This window comes from Phyllostomus hastatus, unplaced genomic scaffold (assembly GCF_019186645.2).
Source record: "Phyllostomus hastatus isolate PE091 unplaced genomic scaffold, TTU_PhHast_1.1 phas_scaffold_585, whole genome shotgun sequence".
Taxonomy (NCBI): domain Eukaryota; kingdom Metazoa; phylum Chordata; class Mammalia; order Chiroptera; family Phyllostomidae; genus Phyllostomus; species Phyllostomus hastatus.
Genome location: NW_025334037.1, coordinates 10,350,409 through 10,363,203, shown reverse-complemented (window position 1 = coordinate 10,363,203; position 12,795 = coordinate 10,350,409). Strand labels below are relative to the sequence as shown.

Here is a 12,795-nt window from a genome sequence, read left to right as displayed (position 1 = left end):
AGAGGACTTTGGCCGATTGCTTTAACAGGACTCAGCCCTTCTCCGGGGGAAAACGGTTTCAAAACCTGCAGCCTGCTTCCATCTCAGCCACCGCCCTACCACAGTGCACCGGTGAAGGCATCCTTTCCAGCAAGCGCTGTTCCTCCAAAACAGCAGGAGACTGGTTTTTAAAAATACATTTTCATATTGTTTTATAGAGTTCAGATTTTTTTCTCCAAATAAGGCCTCTCTGAGAGCCACAGCAGAGTTCTGCCCAGGTGAGGCCCACGCGTCCGGCAGAGGCCCAGCCCTGTCGCTCCAGACCGGGCGAGCCAGTGTGGCCCTGCGGGGCAGCGGGCTCCCCGGCCCCCTGCCCTGGGACACGGGCCCCGCCTCTCACTGGCTGTGAGACCTCGGGGGAGCCTTGTTCGCTCTGGCACGAAGCTCCATTTCCTCCTCCACGCCATGGAGATACCAGTACCCGCCCTCATCAGGCTTCTGTGAGAGTTACATGGGTTGATACAAATAAAGGGCTCCGAACAATGCCTGGACACGGGAGAACTCAGTGAGCACAGACCATTATACTCTCCCTGTGACAGGGAATCAAAGGGACTCTGCATGCCAGCAACTCCTACAGGCCCCAGAGACCTAGAGGGACAGCACCCTTCATCCTAGAGAGACACTTGAGACACAGCCGAGGGCCCTGGTCAGTGCGACATGTCGAGACCCACAGCACCTGGGGAAGGGCCACTCTGCCGTGAAGCCTATTACAAGCGGAATAGTCCTCAGAAGATGCACCTGAACCCTCCCTTGTGCCTTTGGGCAGAAGGGCTGGCACCCAGGTGGCAGGCAGATGGCTGGACAGTCAGGCCTGCTGGAGGTTGTTCACTTTGATTGGCACGGTCTCTGAAGCCCTAGGGGTGAGGGGACGATGGCAGCACTTCCTAGTGGTCTGCTTACCTGACAGTCACACTAGCCCTGGGGACTCTAAACACAAAACACACACTTGTGTCCATCTGCTCTGCTCTAACCCAGCCTTTCTGCTGTCGGATGAGTATCTTCGTAGGGCTTGGGGCTGATGCTGACCCAGAGTCACCACCCCACAGGAAGCCGGGGGCGTGATGCTGGGAGGCTGGCTTTCCAGGGAGCGGCTTGTCTGGGGTCGATGCCTGAGAAGGACACATGCCCTTGCCTGTGCTCATGGGAAAAGGAGAGGACACCTTGGTCTCATCCCCAGTCCCACCCTCCGCCCCCAAAACTCCAGAATGGCTGAGATTTGGGGTAATGACTACGACAAAAACTTCTCCCTTAGAAGGAGCCGTAAACAAAACACAGTGTTGTTAGGTCGCTAAAGAGAACCTGATTTTGACTAGAGACCAGCACGCAGGTACTGATGTTGGGTCAGCAAAAACGCACTGCATGTCAACATGCCAATCTTGCCCAGCTGGGAGGGAGTGGGGCTGGCATTTAATGCAGGCCTGACCCCAAATTTCTGTCCTGCATTCATCAGAACCTGCAGTATACGTACCAGAGGGATCAGACAGGCCCCCAAATCGTTCTCATGCAGGCAAATGCGGATGAGCAGGGCCAGCAGCCCCATGGGGTCAGGAAGAAGTCCTCATAGGCCACGCCCCCGCCCACGCCTCCATGGGGAATGAAGCCCACCGCCCCTGTGCTGGTGACGGTGAGAAACCACCCAGGATTAACACGCCAGGTTAAACCCACACCTGTTAGACGGGTTTTCTCCTCGTTAAAATCAGAGGAAGTAGAAACAATCTGGAAAGGGGAAGTTTGAGAGAGAAGCCTGGGCAATTAATTGTCTGGTGCTTTTGATATACAGGAAAAACAGAATTCCATCTGGGTTTTAGGGACACATGCCCCCAAATCCCTTTCCTGCAGCAGAAAAGAGCTCAGATGTGTTAACTCGTGTGGCTTGGCCACTGGTTCACAATGAGGACAGTAATGTCACAAAAATAACAAACCACCTCAGATCTGCTAGAAAATGGGGCAGCACCCCACCTGCTGCGGCTACTGTGCTTGCAGGGAATGAGGATGGCTGGGGTGCACGGGTACCCCTGAAGACAGAGCCTCCTCGCCCCTCTCTGTCCCACCCGGCCCTCCGGGCAGCTGAGGATTTTCCACCGGGGAGAGGCACAGGCTCAGCTCCCCTAAACCAGGGCACTGCTGCAGAACCAGACACCCCAGAGTTTCCCAGGCTCCGCAGAGAGAGATAAGCACCACTGCAACATGCTGGCTCTTTAACTCTGTGAGGCCCACAGCCCTGCTGAAACACTAATTAATTACTGTTGGGGAGCCAGGACAGACCCAGCAGCCCACCGAGGAGGTGACATTTCTGAGGCTTAGTTCTCTCGCATGCTGGCATCTGAGCCATTTCTGAGAATGGCAGCGGGCTTCTTGAAGAAAGGTGACTGCCCGGCGAAGCCACCCTGGCCTGGTCCCTACACTGAAGCCCCCGAAGGTCTGGTTAGGGAATGATCATAATGACAGACAGTCACAGCCATGACGAACTCCCTTAATCCACAAAACCTGCCAAACACCCAAATTCTTTGGAGAACAAGGCTGGGTGGAAATCAAGTGTTAAATAAAAAATATTAAACACTCGCTCTCTCTGCAAAATGCTGAGCTAGAGATACAGATTAAATGGGAGGAAAAGGAAAGCTCTCTGTAAACTCGGAAGTGCCACATGAATGCTGGCCATGAACACAGGGGTGACTGGGGAGAGAGTAACCATTTATTCTGCATCCCTTCCACTGCCAGCATCCAACCTTTCCACCCACTGGGGGAAAAAAAAATCACAGTCTTGCTCCCTGAGCAGAGAGCCCTAGAAGCACATTTGACCTATGACCAGGAAAGTGCTTGGTTAGGAAAGGGGCTCTGAAGTCCACGCTCTCATGAAGCGGATGCACTAAGATTCTAGAGTCCCCTGCATGGAATGCACCCCACGGCAGCCTGTGTCCGCCTCAGCTCCGGGACACTGCTTTGCCTGCTGGAGGCTCTACCCACACCAACGGGTGTAAGGGGCAGAGGCCTTACCTAGGCCGGAGCTGAGCTAAGAAGGGAAGAGAAAATGAAGCAGAGGAGGGGGACGCAGGACAGGGGCCTTTGTAGCGCCCCCCACCCCAGTGAGGGACCAGCCAGCCCTGACCCTGCATGAGCTTCTACTGAAGATATATCTCTGTCCCTCCACAAAGGGCCGCCCGGGCTGTCCAACCCACCATCCGACTCCAGAAGGCCAACTCCCCAGCAGAGCAGAAATGGGGACTCATGAAGCGAGCCAGGAACCTGCCCTGTGACAGCAGGGCGACAATGACACTGTACCTTGGTCCGCCACGTTCTCAATGTTGACCTTGCGTTCGTTGGCCATGAAGCCAATAACCGAGAAGATGACAAAGCCGGCAAAGATGCTCGTGGCACTGTTGGTGCAAGTGACGATTAGAGTGTCCCTGGAGGAAGAGACCAGAGTTGGCTGTTAGGTGTGCGTGGTAAGGAGGAAGGACAAGGGGAAGGACACAGCGTGTGCACATGTGTCTGTGTGCACGCCATTTCTCCACACGCACTCACTGCAGGCTGGCCTTGTTTTCTCTCATTCACAAGGAAAGGGACCACCAGTCCTGACCACGGACTCCCTGGGGCTGAATTTATATGCACCAAGAGGCGCAAACAGGTCTCCCCTAACTGCCCTGTGCCAGGGCCTCTGGCTCCACAGGCTGGGACCTGGGTTCCCTCATTACACTGACTGGGGTAAGTCTGTCCATCAGAGCCAAAACGGAGCGGATGGGGCCTTTCAGGGCCAGGAACCATGGAAGAGAGAAGAGAAGGCAGTGGGACCGTGAAATGCCACCAAGGTATGAGGACAGCCTGAAGCTGGGGCGCCCAGACAGAGAAGGGCAAAGGGGAGCAGAGGAGCCAACCTGTGCTCTGCGTTCCGCCCAGCGCCCTCTGCTGGCGACAGGCTGCGGTTCCCCAGTCCGCCCTGCCCAGCCAGCCCCAACTCAACAGAGGTCACAGCAAGGTGGAGCCTCAGAGCCAAATCAAAACCCAGATTCTCCTACATGTTCTCGGCAAGTCACTTCTTTCCCCTCTGATTTTAAATGGTGGCAACGACCCTACCTCCCTCGCAGCTGTTGTGAGGGCAGAATGGGACGATTGCCGGACAGACACGTGCTCGGTAGACAACCCGCCTTGCCTGCCCCTAGCTTACCCATGAGGGCACGGAAGCCCAGTGGAAGGTAATGGCTAATTAATGGAAGGTCAGGATTTTTATCCAGACTCCCTGGATCTCAGCCCCACGTTCCTTCAGCCAAACCAAACAGCTCCACTTCTAACAAAGCACAGAGCGATGCTTCCCCGTGTGCAGACTGATTCTCGGGTCATAAGTCAGTGAGTAGCTGTGGCCAAAGAAGTTTGCCCTGGCTGGCATAGCTCAGTGGATTGAGTGCGGGCTGTGAACCAGAGTGTCACAGGTTCAATTCCCAGTCAGGATTCATGTCTGGGTTGCAGGCCATGACCCCCAGCAACCACACATTGATGTTTCTCTCTCTCTCTCTCTCTCTCTATCTCCCTCCCTTCCCTCAATAAATAAAATCTTAAAAAATTTTTTTTAAAAAAAAGAAGTTCAAGCACCATAGTCTGGCATTCCCCTGTTATGTGCCAAATTGTGTGCCCCGAAAATTCAGAGGTTGAATTCCTAACCCCCAGTTTCTTAGAACGTGACTGTAAAGACGCTATCGCCATCTTTAAAGAGGTAATTAAGTTAAAAAGAAGTTATTAGGGTGCTATACTCCAATATGACTCCTGCCCTTATAAGAAAGGGTGATTAGGACACATAACACGTGCAGGGAAAGGCCATGTGAGGACACGGGGAGGAGATGGACATCTACAGCCCAGGGGAGAGGTCTTAAAAGAAACCAGCCCCACCAGCACCTTGCTCTTGGACTCCTAGCCTCCAGAACTGTGAGCAAATTCTGCTGATTAGGTCTCGCACGCTGTGGTGTTTGTTACAGCAGCCCTAGCAGACTGATACAGAGGTGCTCTCTAGCCACCAGGCACACACCTGCCGCTCCAGTCCCCCGCTCACTCCCTCCCCACATGTCTGTCCCACTCACTCCCAGGCATTCCCAACCCCAGCAGTTTCTGCCTCCTGGAAACATTCCCTCCTCCCCTGCACCCCCTGAAATTTGGCCCAGTACACATCCCACTCCTGCGGGGCCCTCCCAGCCACCCTAGGCCACAGCTTACCTACAATCTTGTCTTCTTGGTTTACAAAATATTCCAATCGTTAACAATAACACTAATGGCAACTGCCATTTGTTGAGCACCTACTATGTGCCAAATATTGCTCTGAAAATTTTGCATACATCATCTCTTACCCCTCAGCCAAATATAATCTGAATTTTATAGATGATAAAACAGAAGCTCAGAGAAGTGCTATATCTTGCCCACATCTTGGGGTTTCAGTGAGTGGTAAAGTCAAAACCCAACTGTCTGACTCCAAGTCCACCCTCTCTCCTTCTCTTCTTTCCAACCTTCTTTCCTTCCTCCCTTCCTACTTTCCTTCCTTCCTTCCTTCCTTCCTTCCTACATTCCTTCCTTCCTTCCTTCCTTCCTTCCTTCCCTCCTTCCTTCTTTCCTCCCTCCCTCAATTCTTCCCTCTTTTCTTTCCTACTTTCCTTCCTTCCTTCCTACTTTCCTTCCTTCCTTCAGTCCCTCCTTCTTTCCTCCCTCCCTCAATTCTTCCCTCCTTTCTTTCCTTCCATCCTTCCTTCCTTCTTTCCTTCCTCACTCCCTTCCTTTTTTATCAGCTTCCTGAGACAATGGGCCTTATTTTACTATTGCTTATCATAGACATATTTAACTTCCAGATACAGTCTCTTGCAGGAAGTGGTCAGGCTCTGGCAGGTCTGTGGGGTTCCAGAGCCCCTCCTAACATTATACATCCAGACGTCACTGTCATCAGAATCCCCTGAGGACCCTGTCTGAATACGTAGGTTCCTGGGCCTGCCCCACCTCCAGACTTCTGATTAATAGATCTGGTGGGGGGGGGGGCTCAAACTTTTGCATTTTTGCAGCTTTATGGAGTGTAACTGACAAATAAAATTATGTTATATTTAAAAGTGTACAATGTGATATTTTATTTTTATTTTATTTGCTTATTTTAGAGAGAGGGGAAAGGAGGGAGAGAAACATTGATGTGCAAGAGAAACATTGATCACTTGTCTCTCAGACACCCACAGACCAGGGACTGGGGTGTCCCTGGGGTGTTTAGTCCAGGGACTAAAACTGCAACCCAGGTACGTGCCCTGACTAAGAATCGAACCAGCAACCTTTTGCTTTGCAGGGTGATGCTCCAACCAACTGAGCCACACCAGTGAGGGCTAATGTGATGACTCAGTATATGTATACATTGTGACAGGATCCCTACCATCGAGTTAATTAACACATCCATTACCAAGGTGAGTTTTTATAGCAATCTCTAGAAAAATATTTGTTGAGTGACTAAATGACCTTACTTTGAACAGTGGCTACCATACAACTATGCCATGGACTAGATGGCTTACAAAATGACTACCCTAGGGCCCAGCCAGCTAGCTGCTCAGCACCGCCAGGGACTCAGTTCCATCCCATGTGACAGATTCTGCAGTACAAATTAGGGTGCAGGCCACCAGAAGCCAGCAGCTAGTCCTCAGCGGGGGTCACCTATGCCAGAGGCACCTCTCTGGCTCTACTTCAAGTAGAGTGTGAGCATGTGGCTTCAGTCCATTTCTCTGTCCCCAGGCTTTATTCCCACTCACCAGCCGCCCCTGGGATTGGAACAGCCACCACATACCTGTAGCAGTTGTTGTGGAACTTGTTGTAGGAAGAGAGAGTGATCAGGCCCCCCCACGCGGCAGATAAAGAGAAGAAAATCTGAGTGGCAGCATCTTTCCACACCTGGTGGGCAAAAGGGAAGAAGAGTCAAGGTTGCTGGAAGAGGTTGGCCATGCAAGGGGAGTCTGCTGTGACCAAGGCCACGTCATCTCCCCAGACAAAGGCAGTCAGGGACTGGATGGTTTGGTACCAGGGTAAATGTGAAACCTCATTTGTGCTGGGAGCCAAAGAGGCAGTGAATTACCTGGGAGATTTTGACTACATTCGAATCAGAGAAGAGGAACTCAATAAGCCACGTACATATTTCATCTTCTCTTTCCTACCATGGAGAGCTATACAGAGGAGAGATCCCTTTCTGTGGCTGCAAGCACTCTCAAAAACCAATTTGCAGCAGCAAGATATATTCGTGGGTACATTACATAAACCTTTTAAAATCAATACCCTATAGTTTACTACAACTGCTATTAAAATTCTGAAATTCTACAGCCCCTCATTTGAGTAAAGCCACCTCTGTCCACAGCAGGGTAGGCTTTATGGAGCCACATGCCTCTTGAACTTGGCTGACATTGCCTCTCGGTTCCCTAGGTGATTTTTATTAATTGTGCTCATAAAATTGCAGAAGGCCACTCAAGAGTTTGAGCCAGAGATTTATATGATTTGTATGATAGACTTCCCATCGTTTTTATATATTAAATCTGGTTTTTAAGTTGTGCTTAAAATACACAAAGAAATTTCAAGTGCATGCTGGCAAAGACCAGGCCTACCCCAGCATCCACTCTCCTGTACTCCTTTAGTCATTTGTCTGGCTAAAGGACCCCCTCCCCGCATCAAGGGGTACCAAGCCAAGAGGGGATAATCGTACTATTTAGTTTCTGGCCAATGATGTGAAAATCATGCATGATGTGGGACTTCTGGGATTTCTGCACATTTAAAGAGAGCGAGGGTACCTATCTCTACCCCTTTTCTCGCCCCTTTGTGCTATCTGGAATACTGATATGATGGCTGGAGCTCTGGCAGCCATGTGGAAGCTATTCACACTGAGGATATTAGGGCAGAAAGACAGGAGCCTGGGCTCCTGATGACACCCTGGAGCTACCCAGCCAGTGCCCGACTGTCTACCATGGGGCTGCTTTAGTGCATGCAAGTGAAACACACTTTTATCTTAAGTTGCCCTTATCTGGGCATTTTCTGTTATGTGCACACTCAAGGCTAGCTATGTGTTCTTAACATATTCTGGAAAAATATATATTTCTTTAAGGTGAGGAAACTCACTTCTTCTTCAACAGATACCCCCTCATTTGGAGGTTTGGGGACTGGGGATTTCAGAGTAAGGCGTGCCCGTGCAGAGCACGCACGGAGAAAGTGCAAGCGTGTGCTGGCCCCGTGTCGGTGTGCCAGAAGTTCTCAGATGCATCTGAGCCCTTTAAACAGACTTGCCTGGGGTCTGGCTAAGTGTGCTGTTATCTTCAGGCCAGCAACTGTCCACTCCCAACACCCTATAATTAGTAACAGGTAAGCGGTGTGAGGTGGCCCAAAGCTATTAAGGGGATTTCATTCTTCATTCCGGCCTCTGCTGCCTGAGATGTAGGACAACTATTCCAGGAATCCGAAAACCCCCAGTTGCCCACTTCTCATTACAGGGTTCCGGAGTGCGGACCGCTCCAAGACTGTCTGGTCAACAGAACGGTGAGGTGCCCTGTGGGAGGAGGCCTGACCCCACCTGCCGCACAGCCTGCGGCCAGCGCGGGAGAGTTCCCTTGTGCGGGCCCCCCGCCCCTGCAGCGAGTCATAAATGAAACCAGAAGCCCACCGTGGCATCCGTGAGCTTCTCCCACTTGGGCGTGATGAAGTACCAAATGCCAGCGCCGGCCCCGGGCAGGGTGACCCCGCGGATGAGGAGGATCACGAGCACGACGTACGGGAACGTGGCCGTGAAGTACACCACCTGGAAGGGCCAACCGACAGACTGAGCAGACCTGCGGGCCGAGCCCACGGGGTTTCCACAGAGGCCGAGCCGGCTCTGCCGCCTGGACGCGGGGGCCCTGTGCCAAGGGCATCCGGGGAGTTTTCCGCGAGCTCTGCCGGGGCTGGGGACTCGGGGAAGGCACTGGGACCAAGGGTGACTCAGAGGGAACCAAAATGAAGTCTGTAGGAGGACACCCGAGGCTGAGGGGTGAGTCAGTCCACAATGCGGATGGCTGGGGGAGATCTCCCAGCACTGGCGTGCTGATTCCTCCCCTCCCCTCCCCTCCCCTCCCCTCTCTCCCAGCCCACCCTCTGCCAGGGGCCCCAAGTCCCGCCATTAGAGATTCATCCCTTTAGCTTAAGCGGTCCATCCGTGTTTAAATAGACACCCTAAGGGAGGCAGCCTGGTGAGGTAAGAAAACCCTGCCCTGAGAATCAGACACATTTAGGTTCAATGAAACTGCACCTCTGGCACTGAGTAGCTGTGAGAACTGGGACAAGCTATTAAGCTTCCTGAACCTCAGTTTCTGCATCTGTGAACGGGTAAGGGCGCCTTTCTTAAAAATGTGTACCTGTGAGGATCAAAGGAACCCCCAGCATACTGTCTGATGAAGGGACTCCTGACCTGGACTGAGACGCAGAGGCGGTATTCGAATCATGGGCTGAAGGACGCACATGGGACACTGTGACGTCCAGGGGAGGGCACTGGGCTCGACCTGGGAGTTGACTGAAAGAGTCTGGGAGATGACCTGTGAGCTGGCTCTGAGAGGCCGATGAGGCGAGGCACAGTGGGAGGGTGGAGGAAGACAGTGGGCGAGCAGGGGGGTGAGGGCAGAGCTCCGGTCACTATCAGGACGAATAAAGTTAAGGCTAAAAGCGATGGGGGGACGGGGGGAGGGGGTGACACCAGGAACATGGGAGGAGACCACGTCATAGGATGCTGTGAGTGCCAGCCAGAGGAAGCTCCCGGACCCTGGACCAGAGGGAGGGACCACGATCAAGAAACATTTGGGAAGAAATATCAGCAGAACTGGGGGACTGTGATTGGCTAAGGATGGTGATGGGTGGGAGGTGCTTTCCTTCTCTATCTCAGTCAGACCTGGGGATGAAGAAAGGGCTTGGTAGACGGAGAGAAGAGCAGGCTGTGAGAGTTCAGGTTCTAAAGTCCCGCAGGCCTAAGTTCAAACCCCAGCTCCCTCACTTCCGAGCTGGGTTGCGTTGAGAAATGACAACCTCTCTGAGTCTCAGTTTCCACACCTGCAAAGTGGTGATAACAACAGCATATTCCTCACTGGGGCTGTTGGAAGAATACAGTGGGTCCATCCACTCAAAGTGGTTCAGGCCTGGGGGCACCGGAAATAGAAGTGCTGCTTTGGTCTTGCCTAGGTCTCCCCAGTCTCAGTAACACTGACAACCTTCAGCTCGCAGGCCAATGGCATCCGAAAGTGCCATTGAACATTAGAAGACACTGGGAAGGGTGAGGTTAAGCTCCCTTCCCAGCCCATCAAGCCCTCTCTGATCCCTGCGGTGGGCTCCGACAGCCAGCTGTGTGAGCACTGTTGGCTCAGTCCACCCTTCCCCCCTGCCGGCGTCCGTCATGGGACACCTGCCCCCTGCGGGGGAGACAGGCCTCACCACGCACTAGGGCTGCAACTCTAGGGCTCCAACTCCAGGGCCCGGCAAGGGGGCTCCAGTGACTGGCAGACACTGGGATTCAGGGCATGAGGGCCGATTTGGGGACTTGCAGGAAATGGGTTGGGGGTAGGTTAGAGTTGAGATTAAGATACAACTTTGGGATCATTTCATGAAGCATGTGGGGTACACCAGTAAACAGGACAAAGACCCCTGCCCTCAAATAGCTTACATTCTAGCTAGGGAGATAGGTAACCAGTAGCAACCAAAATATCATTTGCGGCATATTAGAAGGTGATGTGTGCCCTGTGGGGGGGAGGAAAGCAGAGGAAAAGGGGGCGGGACCTGCAGGGAGGACGCTGGAAAGAGGGCCGTGCGGAAATGGGGCGGGCAGGGAAGGCCTCACTGCAAAGCTAGCCAGGACTTGCAGGAAGTGAGAGTGAGCCAGCTGGAATGGGGGGGCGGGACATTAGAGATGTAGGGAACAGCTGGAGTAGGGCCCTAAAAAGGGGCTGTGCCTGACCTCCAGGAACAGCAAGGAGCAGAGCACAAGCAGGAGGGGAGGTCAGAGAGGTGGGGGTGAGGGAGGGACGGGTGCCGTGGAGCCTCGTGGGGCCTCTGCTTGGTGGGGAGTGGGAGCCGCCGCAGGCATGTGGGCAGAGTGACATGATCTAACATTTTAGCCTCCATCCAGTTGCTCTGCTGCGAAGCTACTGCAGGGCGCAAGGGCAGAAACAGGGGCAGCTACTGGGGGGCCATGCTGCCATCCAGGCAAGGAGGGTGTGGGTGCCAACCAGGTGTCTCACAGGAGCTAGAAGAGATGGTCGGACACTGGATATGTTTTGCATAATTTCCTGACGGATTATGTGGCACGAAGGGCAAGGAGGGTGGAAGCAAGGATGACCCCACAGTTTTTGGCCTCGGCAACCGAAAGGGTGCTGTTGCCATTAGCTGAAATGGGGCAGGCTGCAGGTGAAGGTGAAATGAGGGGTTGTTTTTTCCTCTAAACCCAGTTACTGCTCAAAGTCCAATTCTTTCCTTTGGGCTACAGAACAGGGATGGGCGGGTGTCCGTTTCCCTGCACTGCTACCTCCCACCTCTACTGACGGGGGTGGGGGTGGGGTGGGGGGGTGGGGGGGGGGTGTCTCTTCCTGGCCCCTCCCCCACAGCAGTCTCCCCTCCCTCCTTGCCTCAAGCACTGGGATTGCTGGGCACTGTCGGGGAGGGGCATACTCCTGCCAAACCTGCTTCCCTCCTTCCTCTTCAGGAAGCCCTTCTACACAGACATGAGGGAACTAAAGGCATCTGACATCTCAGGAGAAAACTGCCCACCCCGGGAAGGCCTGGGGTGTCCTCCCAGCTGCCAGATGGGGCTGGGGAGAGGCGATGGCTACGAGGGCGGGGCACGGCCCTGGCCAGTCTGACTGTCCCCACTGAGCCAAGGCAGCAGGGGCTGGGTAACACCGGAGGAGTCTTTTTACCTCCTGACCACTGTCAGCTGGTAGGAAGTGAGGATAGAAAGAAGGAACACGACCCGGACAGCAGAGCAGCAGGAAGAAAACCCCAGACTGGCACCAGTCGAACTGGCTGAGACAACTCTTCCCATTTGACTATTGAAGCTGTTCGAATATGACCATTTCTGGAGCCCCCGCTCTGGACCAGCCATTAGCAGTCACATTTTGTACAGGAGGAAAGCGAGGCTCAGGTTGTGTCTTGCAAGGGGTTTACTATCTCACTCAAGGTCTCCCAGCTGCAGCTAAGATCCGCCCTTGTTGGATCCAAGGTTCCCATTCCAGAAAGCCCTGCAATGGCCCTCAGTGGGCTAGGTGATCAGAAATGTAAGAGGCAAGGCCAGGGTTTAGGAGAGGCAATTGAGGCACATAGAGTTCAAAATTTAAGAAGGCACCCGTGCCCAGGGTCCAAGCAGCATGCACAGGAACCTGAGAGTGAGTGCCACCTTAAATTTCACACCCTGCACACTTGCTTGCCTCACCCAGCGGGGCCCTGGCGTGTGGGACGCTGCACTTACTTTGCAGATAGTGATCTTGCTGAAGGGAAAGGGCCCATGTTTGGCTTACACATCCTGGAGATGCCTACATGTGAGCCAGGTGTGCACGGAGGCTCTGTGCCAGCTAGTCCCCCTGGGCCGGGGGAGCTTCCGGGTGCACCTGTTTCGGAATGTACTGTCAGAGGAATTAAACTTGAACAGTAATGAATTACACTTGGCAGGAGTGACGATGACTGGTTGATGGGAGCCTGCTGGCCTGACACTTGGCTGCATTTTCCTCACAGCGGGAGCCCTGAACAGGTGGTAAGGTAAGGCCCCACCAG

At 53.4% G+C, this 12,795-nt stretch overlaps 1 protein-coding gene across 1 annotated transcript in view; it reads right to left on the bottom strand.

The window, feature by feature from the left end:
• The window catches only part of SLC6A5 (solute carrier family 6 member 5), a 49,265-nt gene that overhangs the window by 17,536 nt on the left and 18,934 nt on the right, over nt 1-12,795 (bottom strand). The window contains exons 8-10 of the mRNA XM_045825156.1: nt 8,678-8,812; nt 6,827-6,930; nt 3,319-3,443 (exon numbers count right to left, since the gene is read on the bottom strand). Coding sequence (XP_045681112.1) covers nt 3,319-3,443; nt 6,827-6,930; nt 8,678-8,812 — 364 coding nt within the window. The remainder of the gene's footprint in view (nt 1-3,318; nt 3,444-6,826; nt 6,931-8,677; nt 8,813-12,795) is intronic.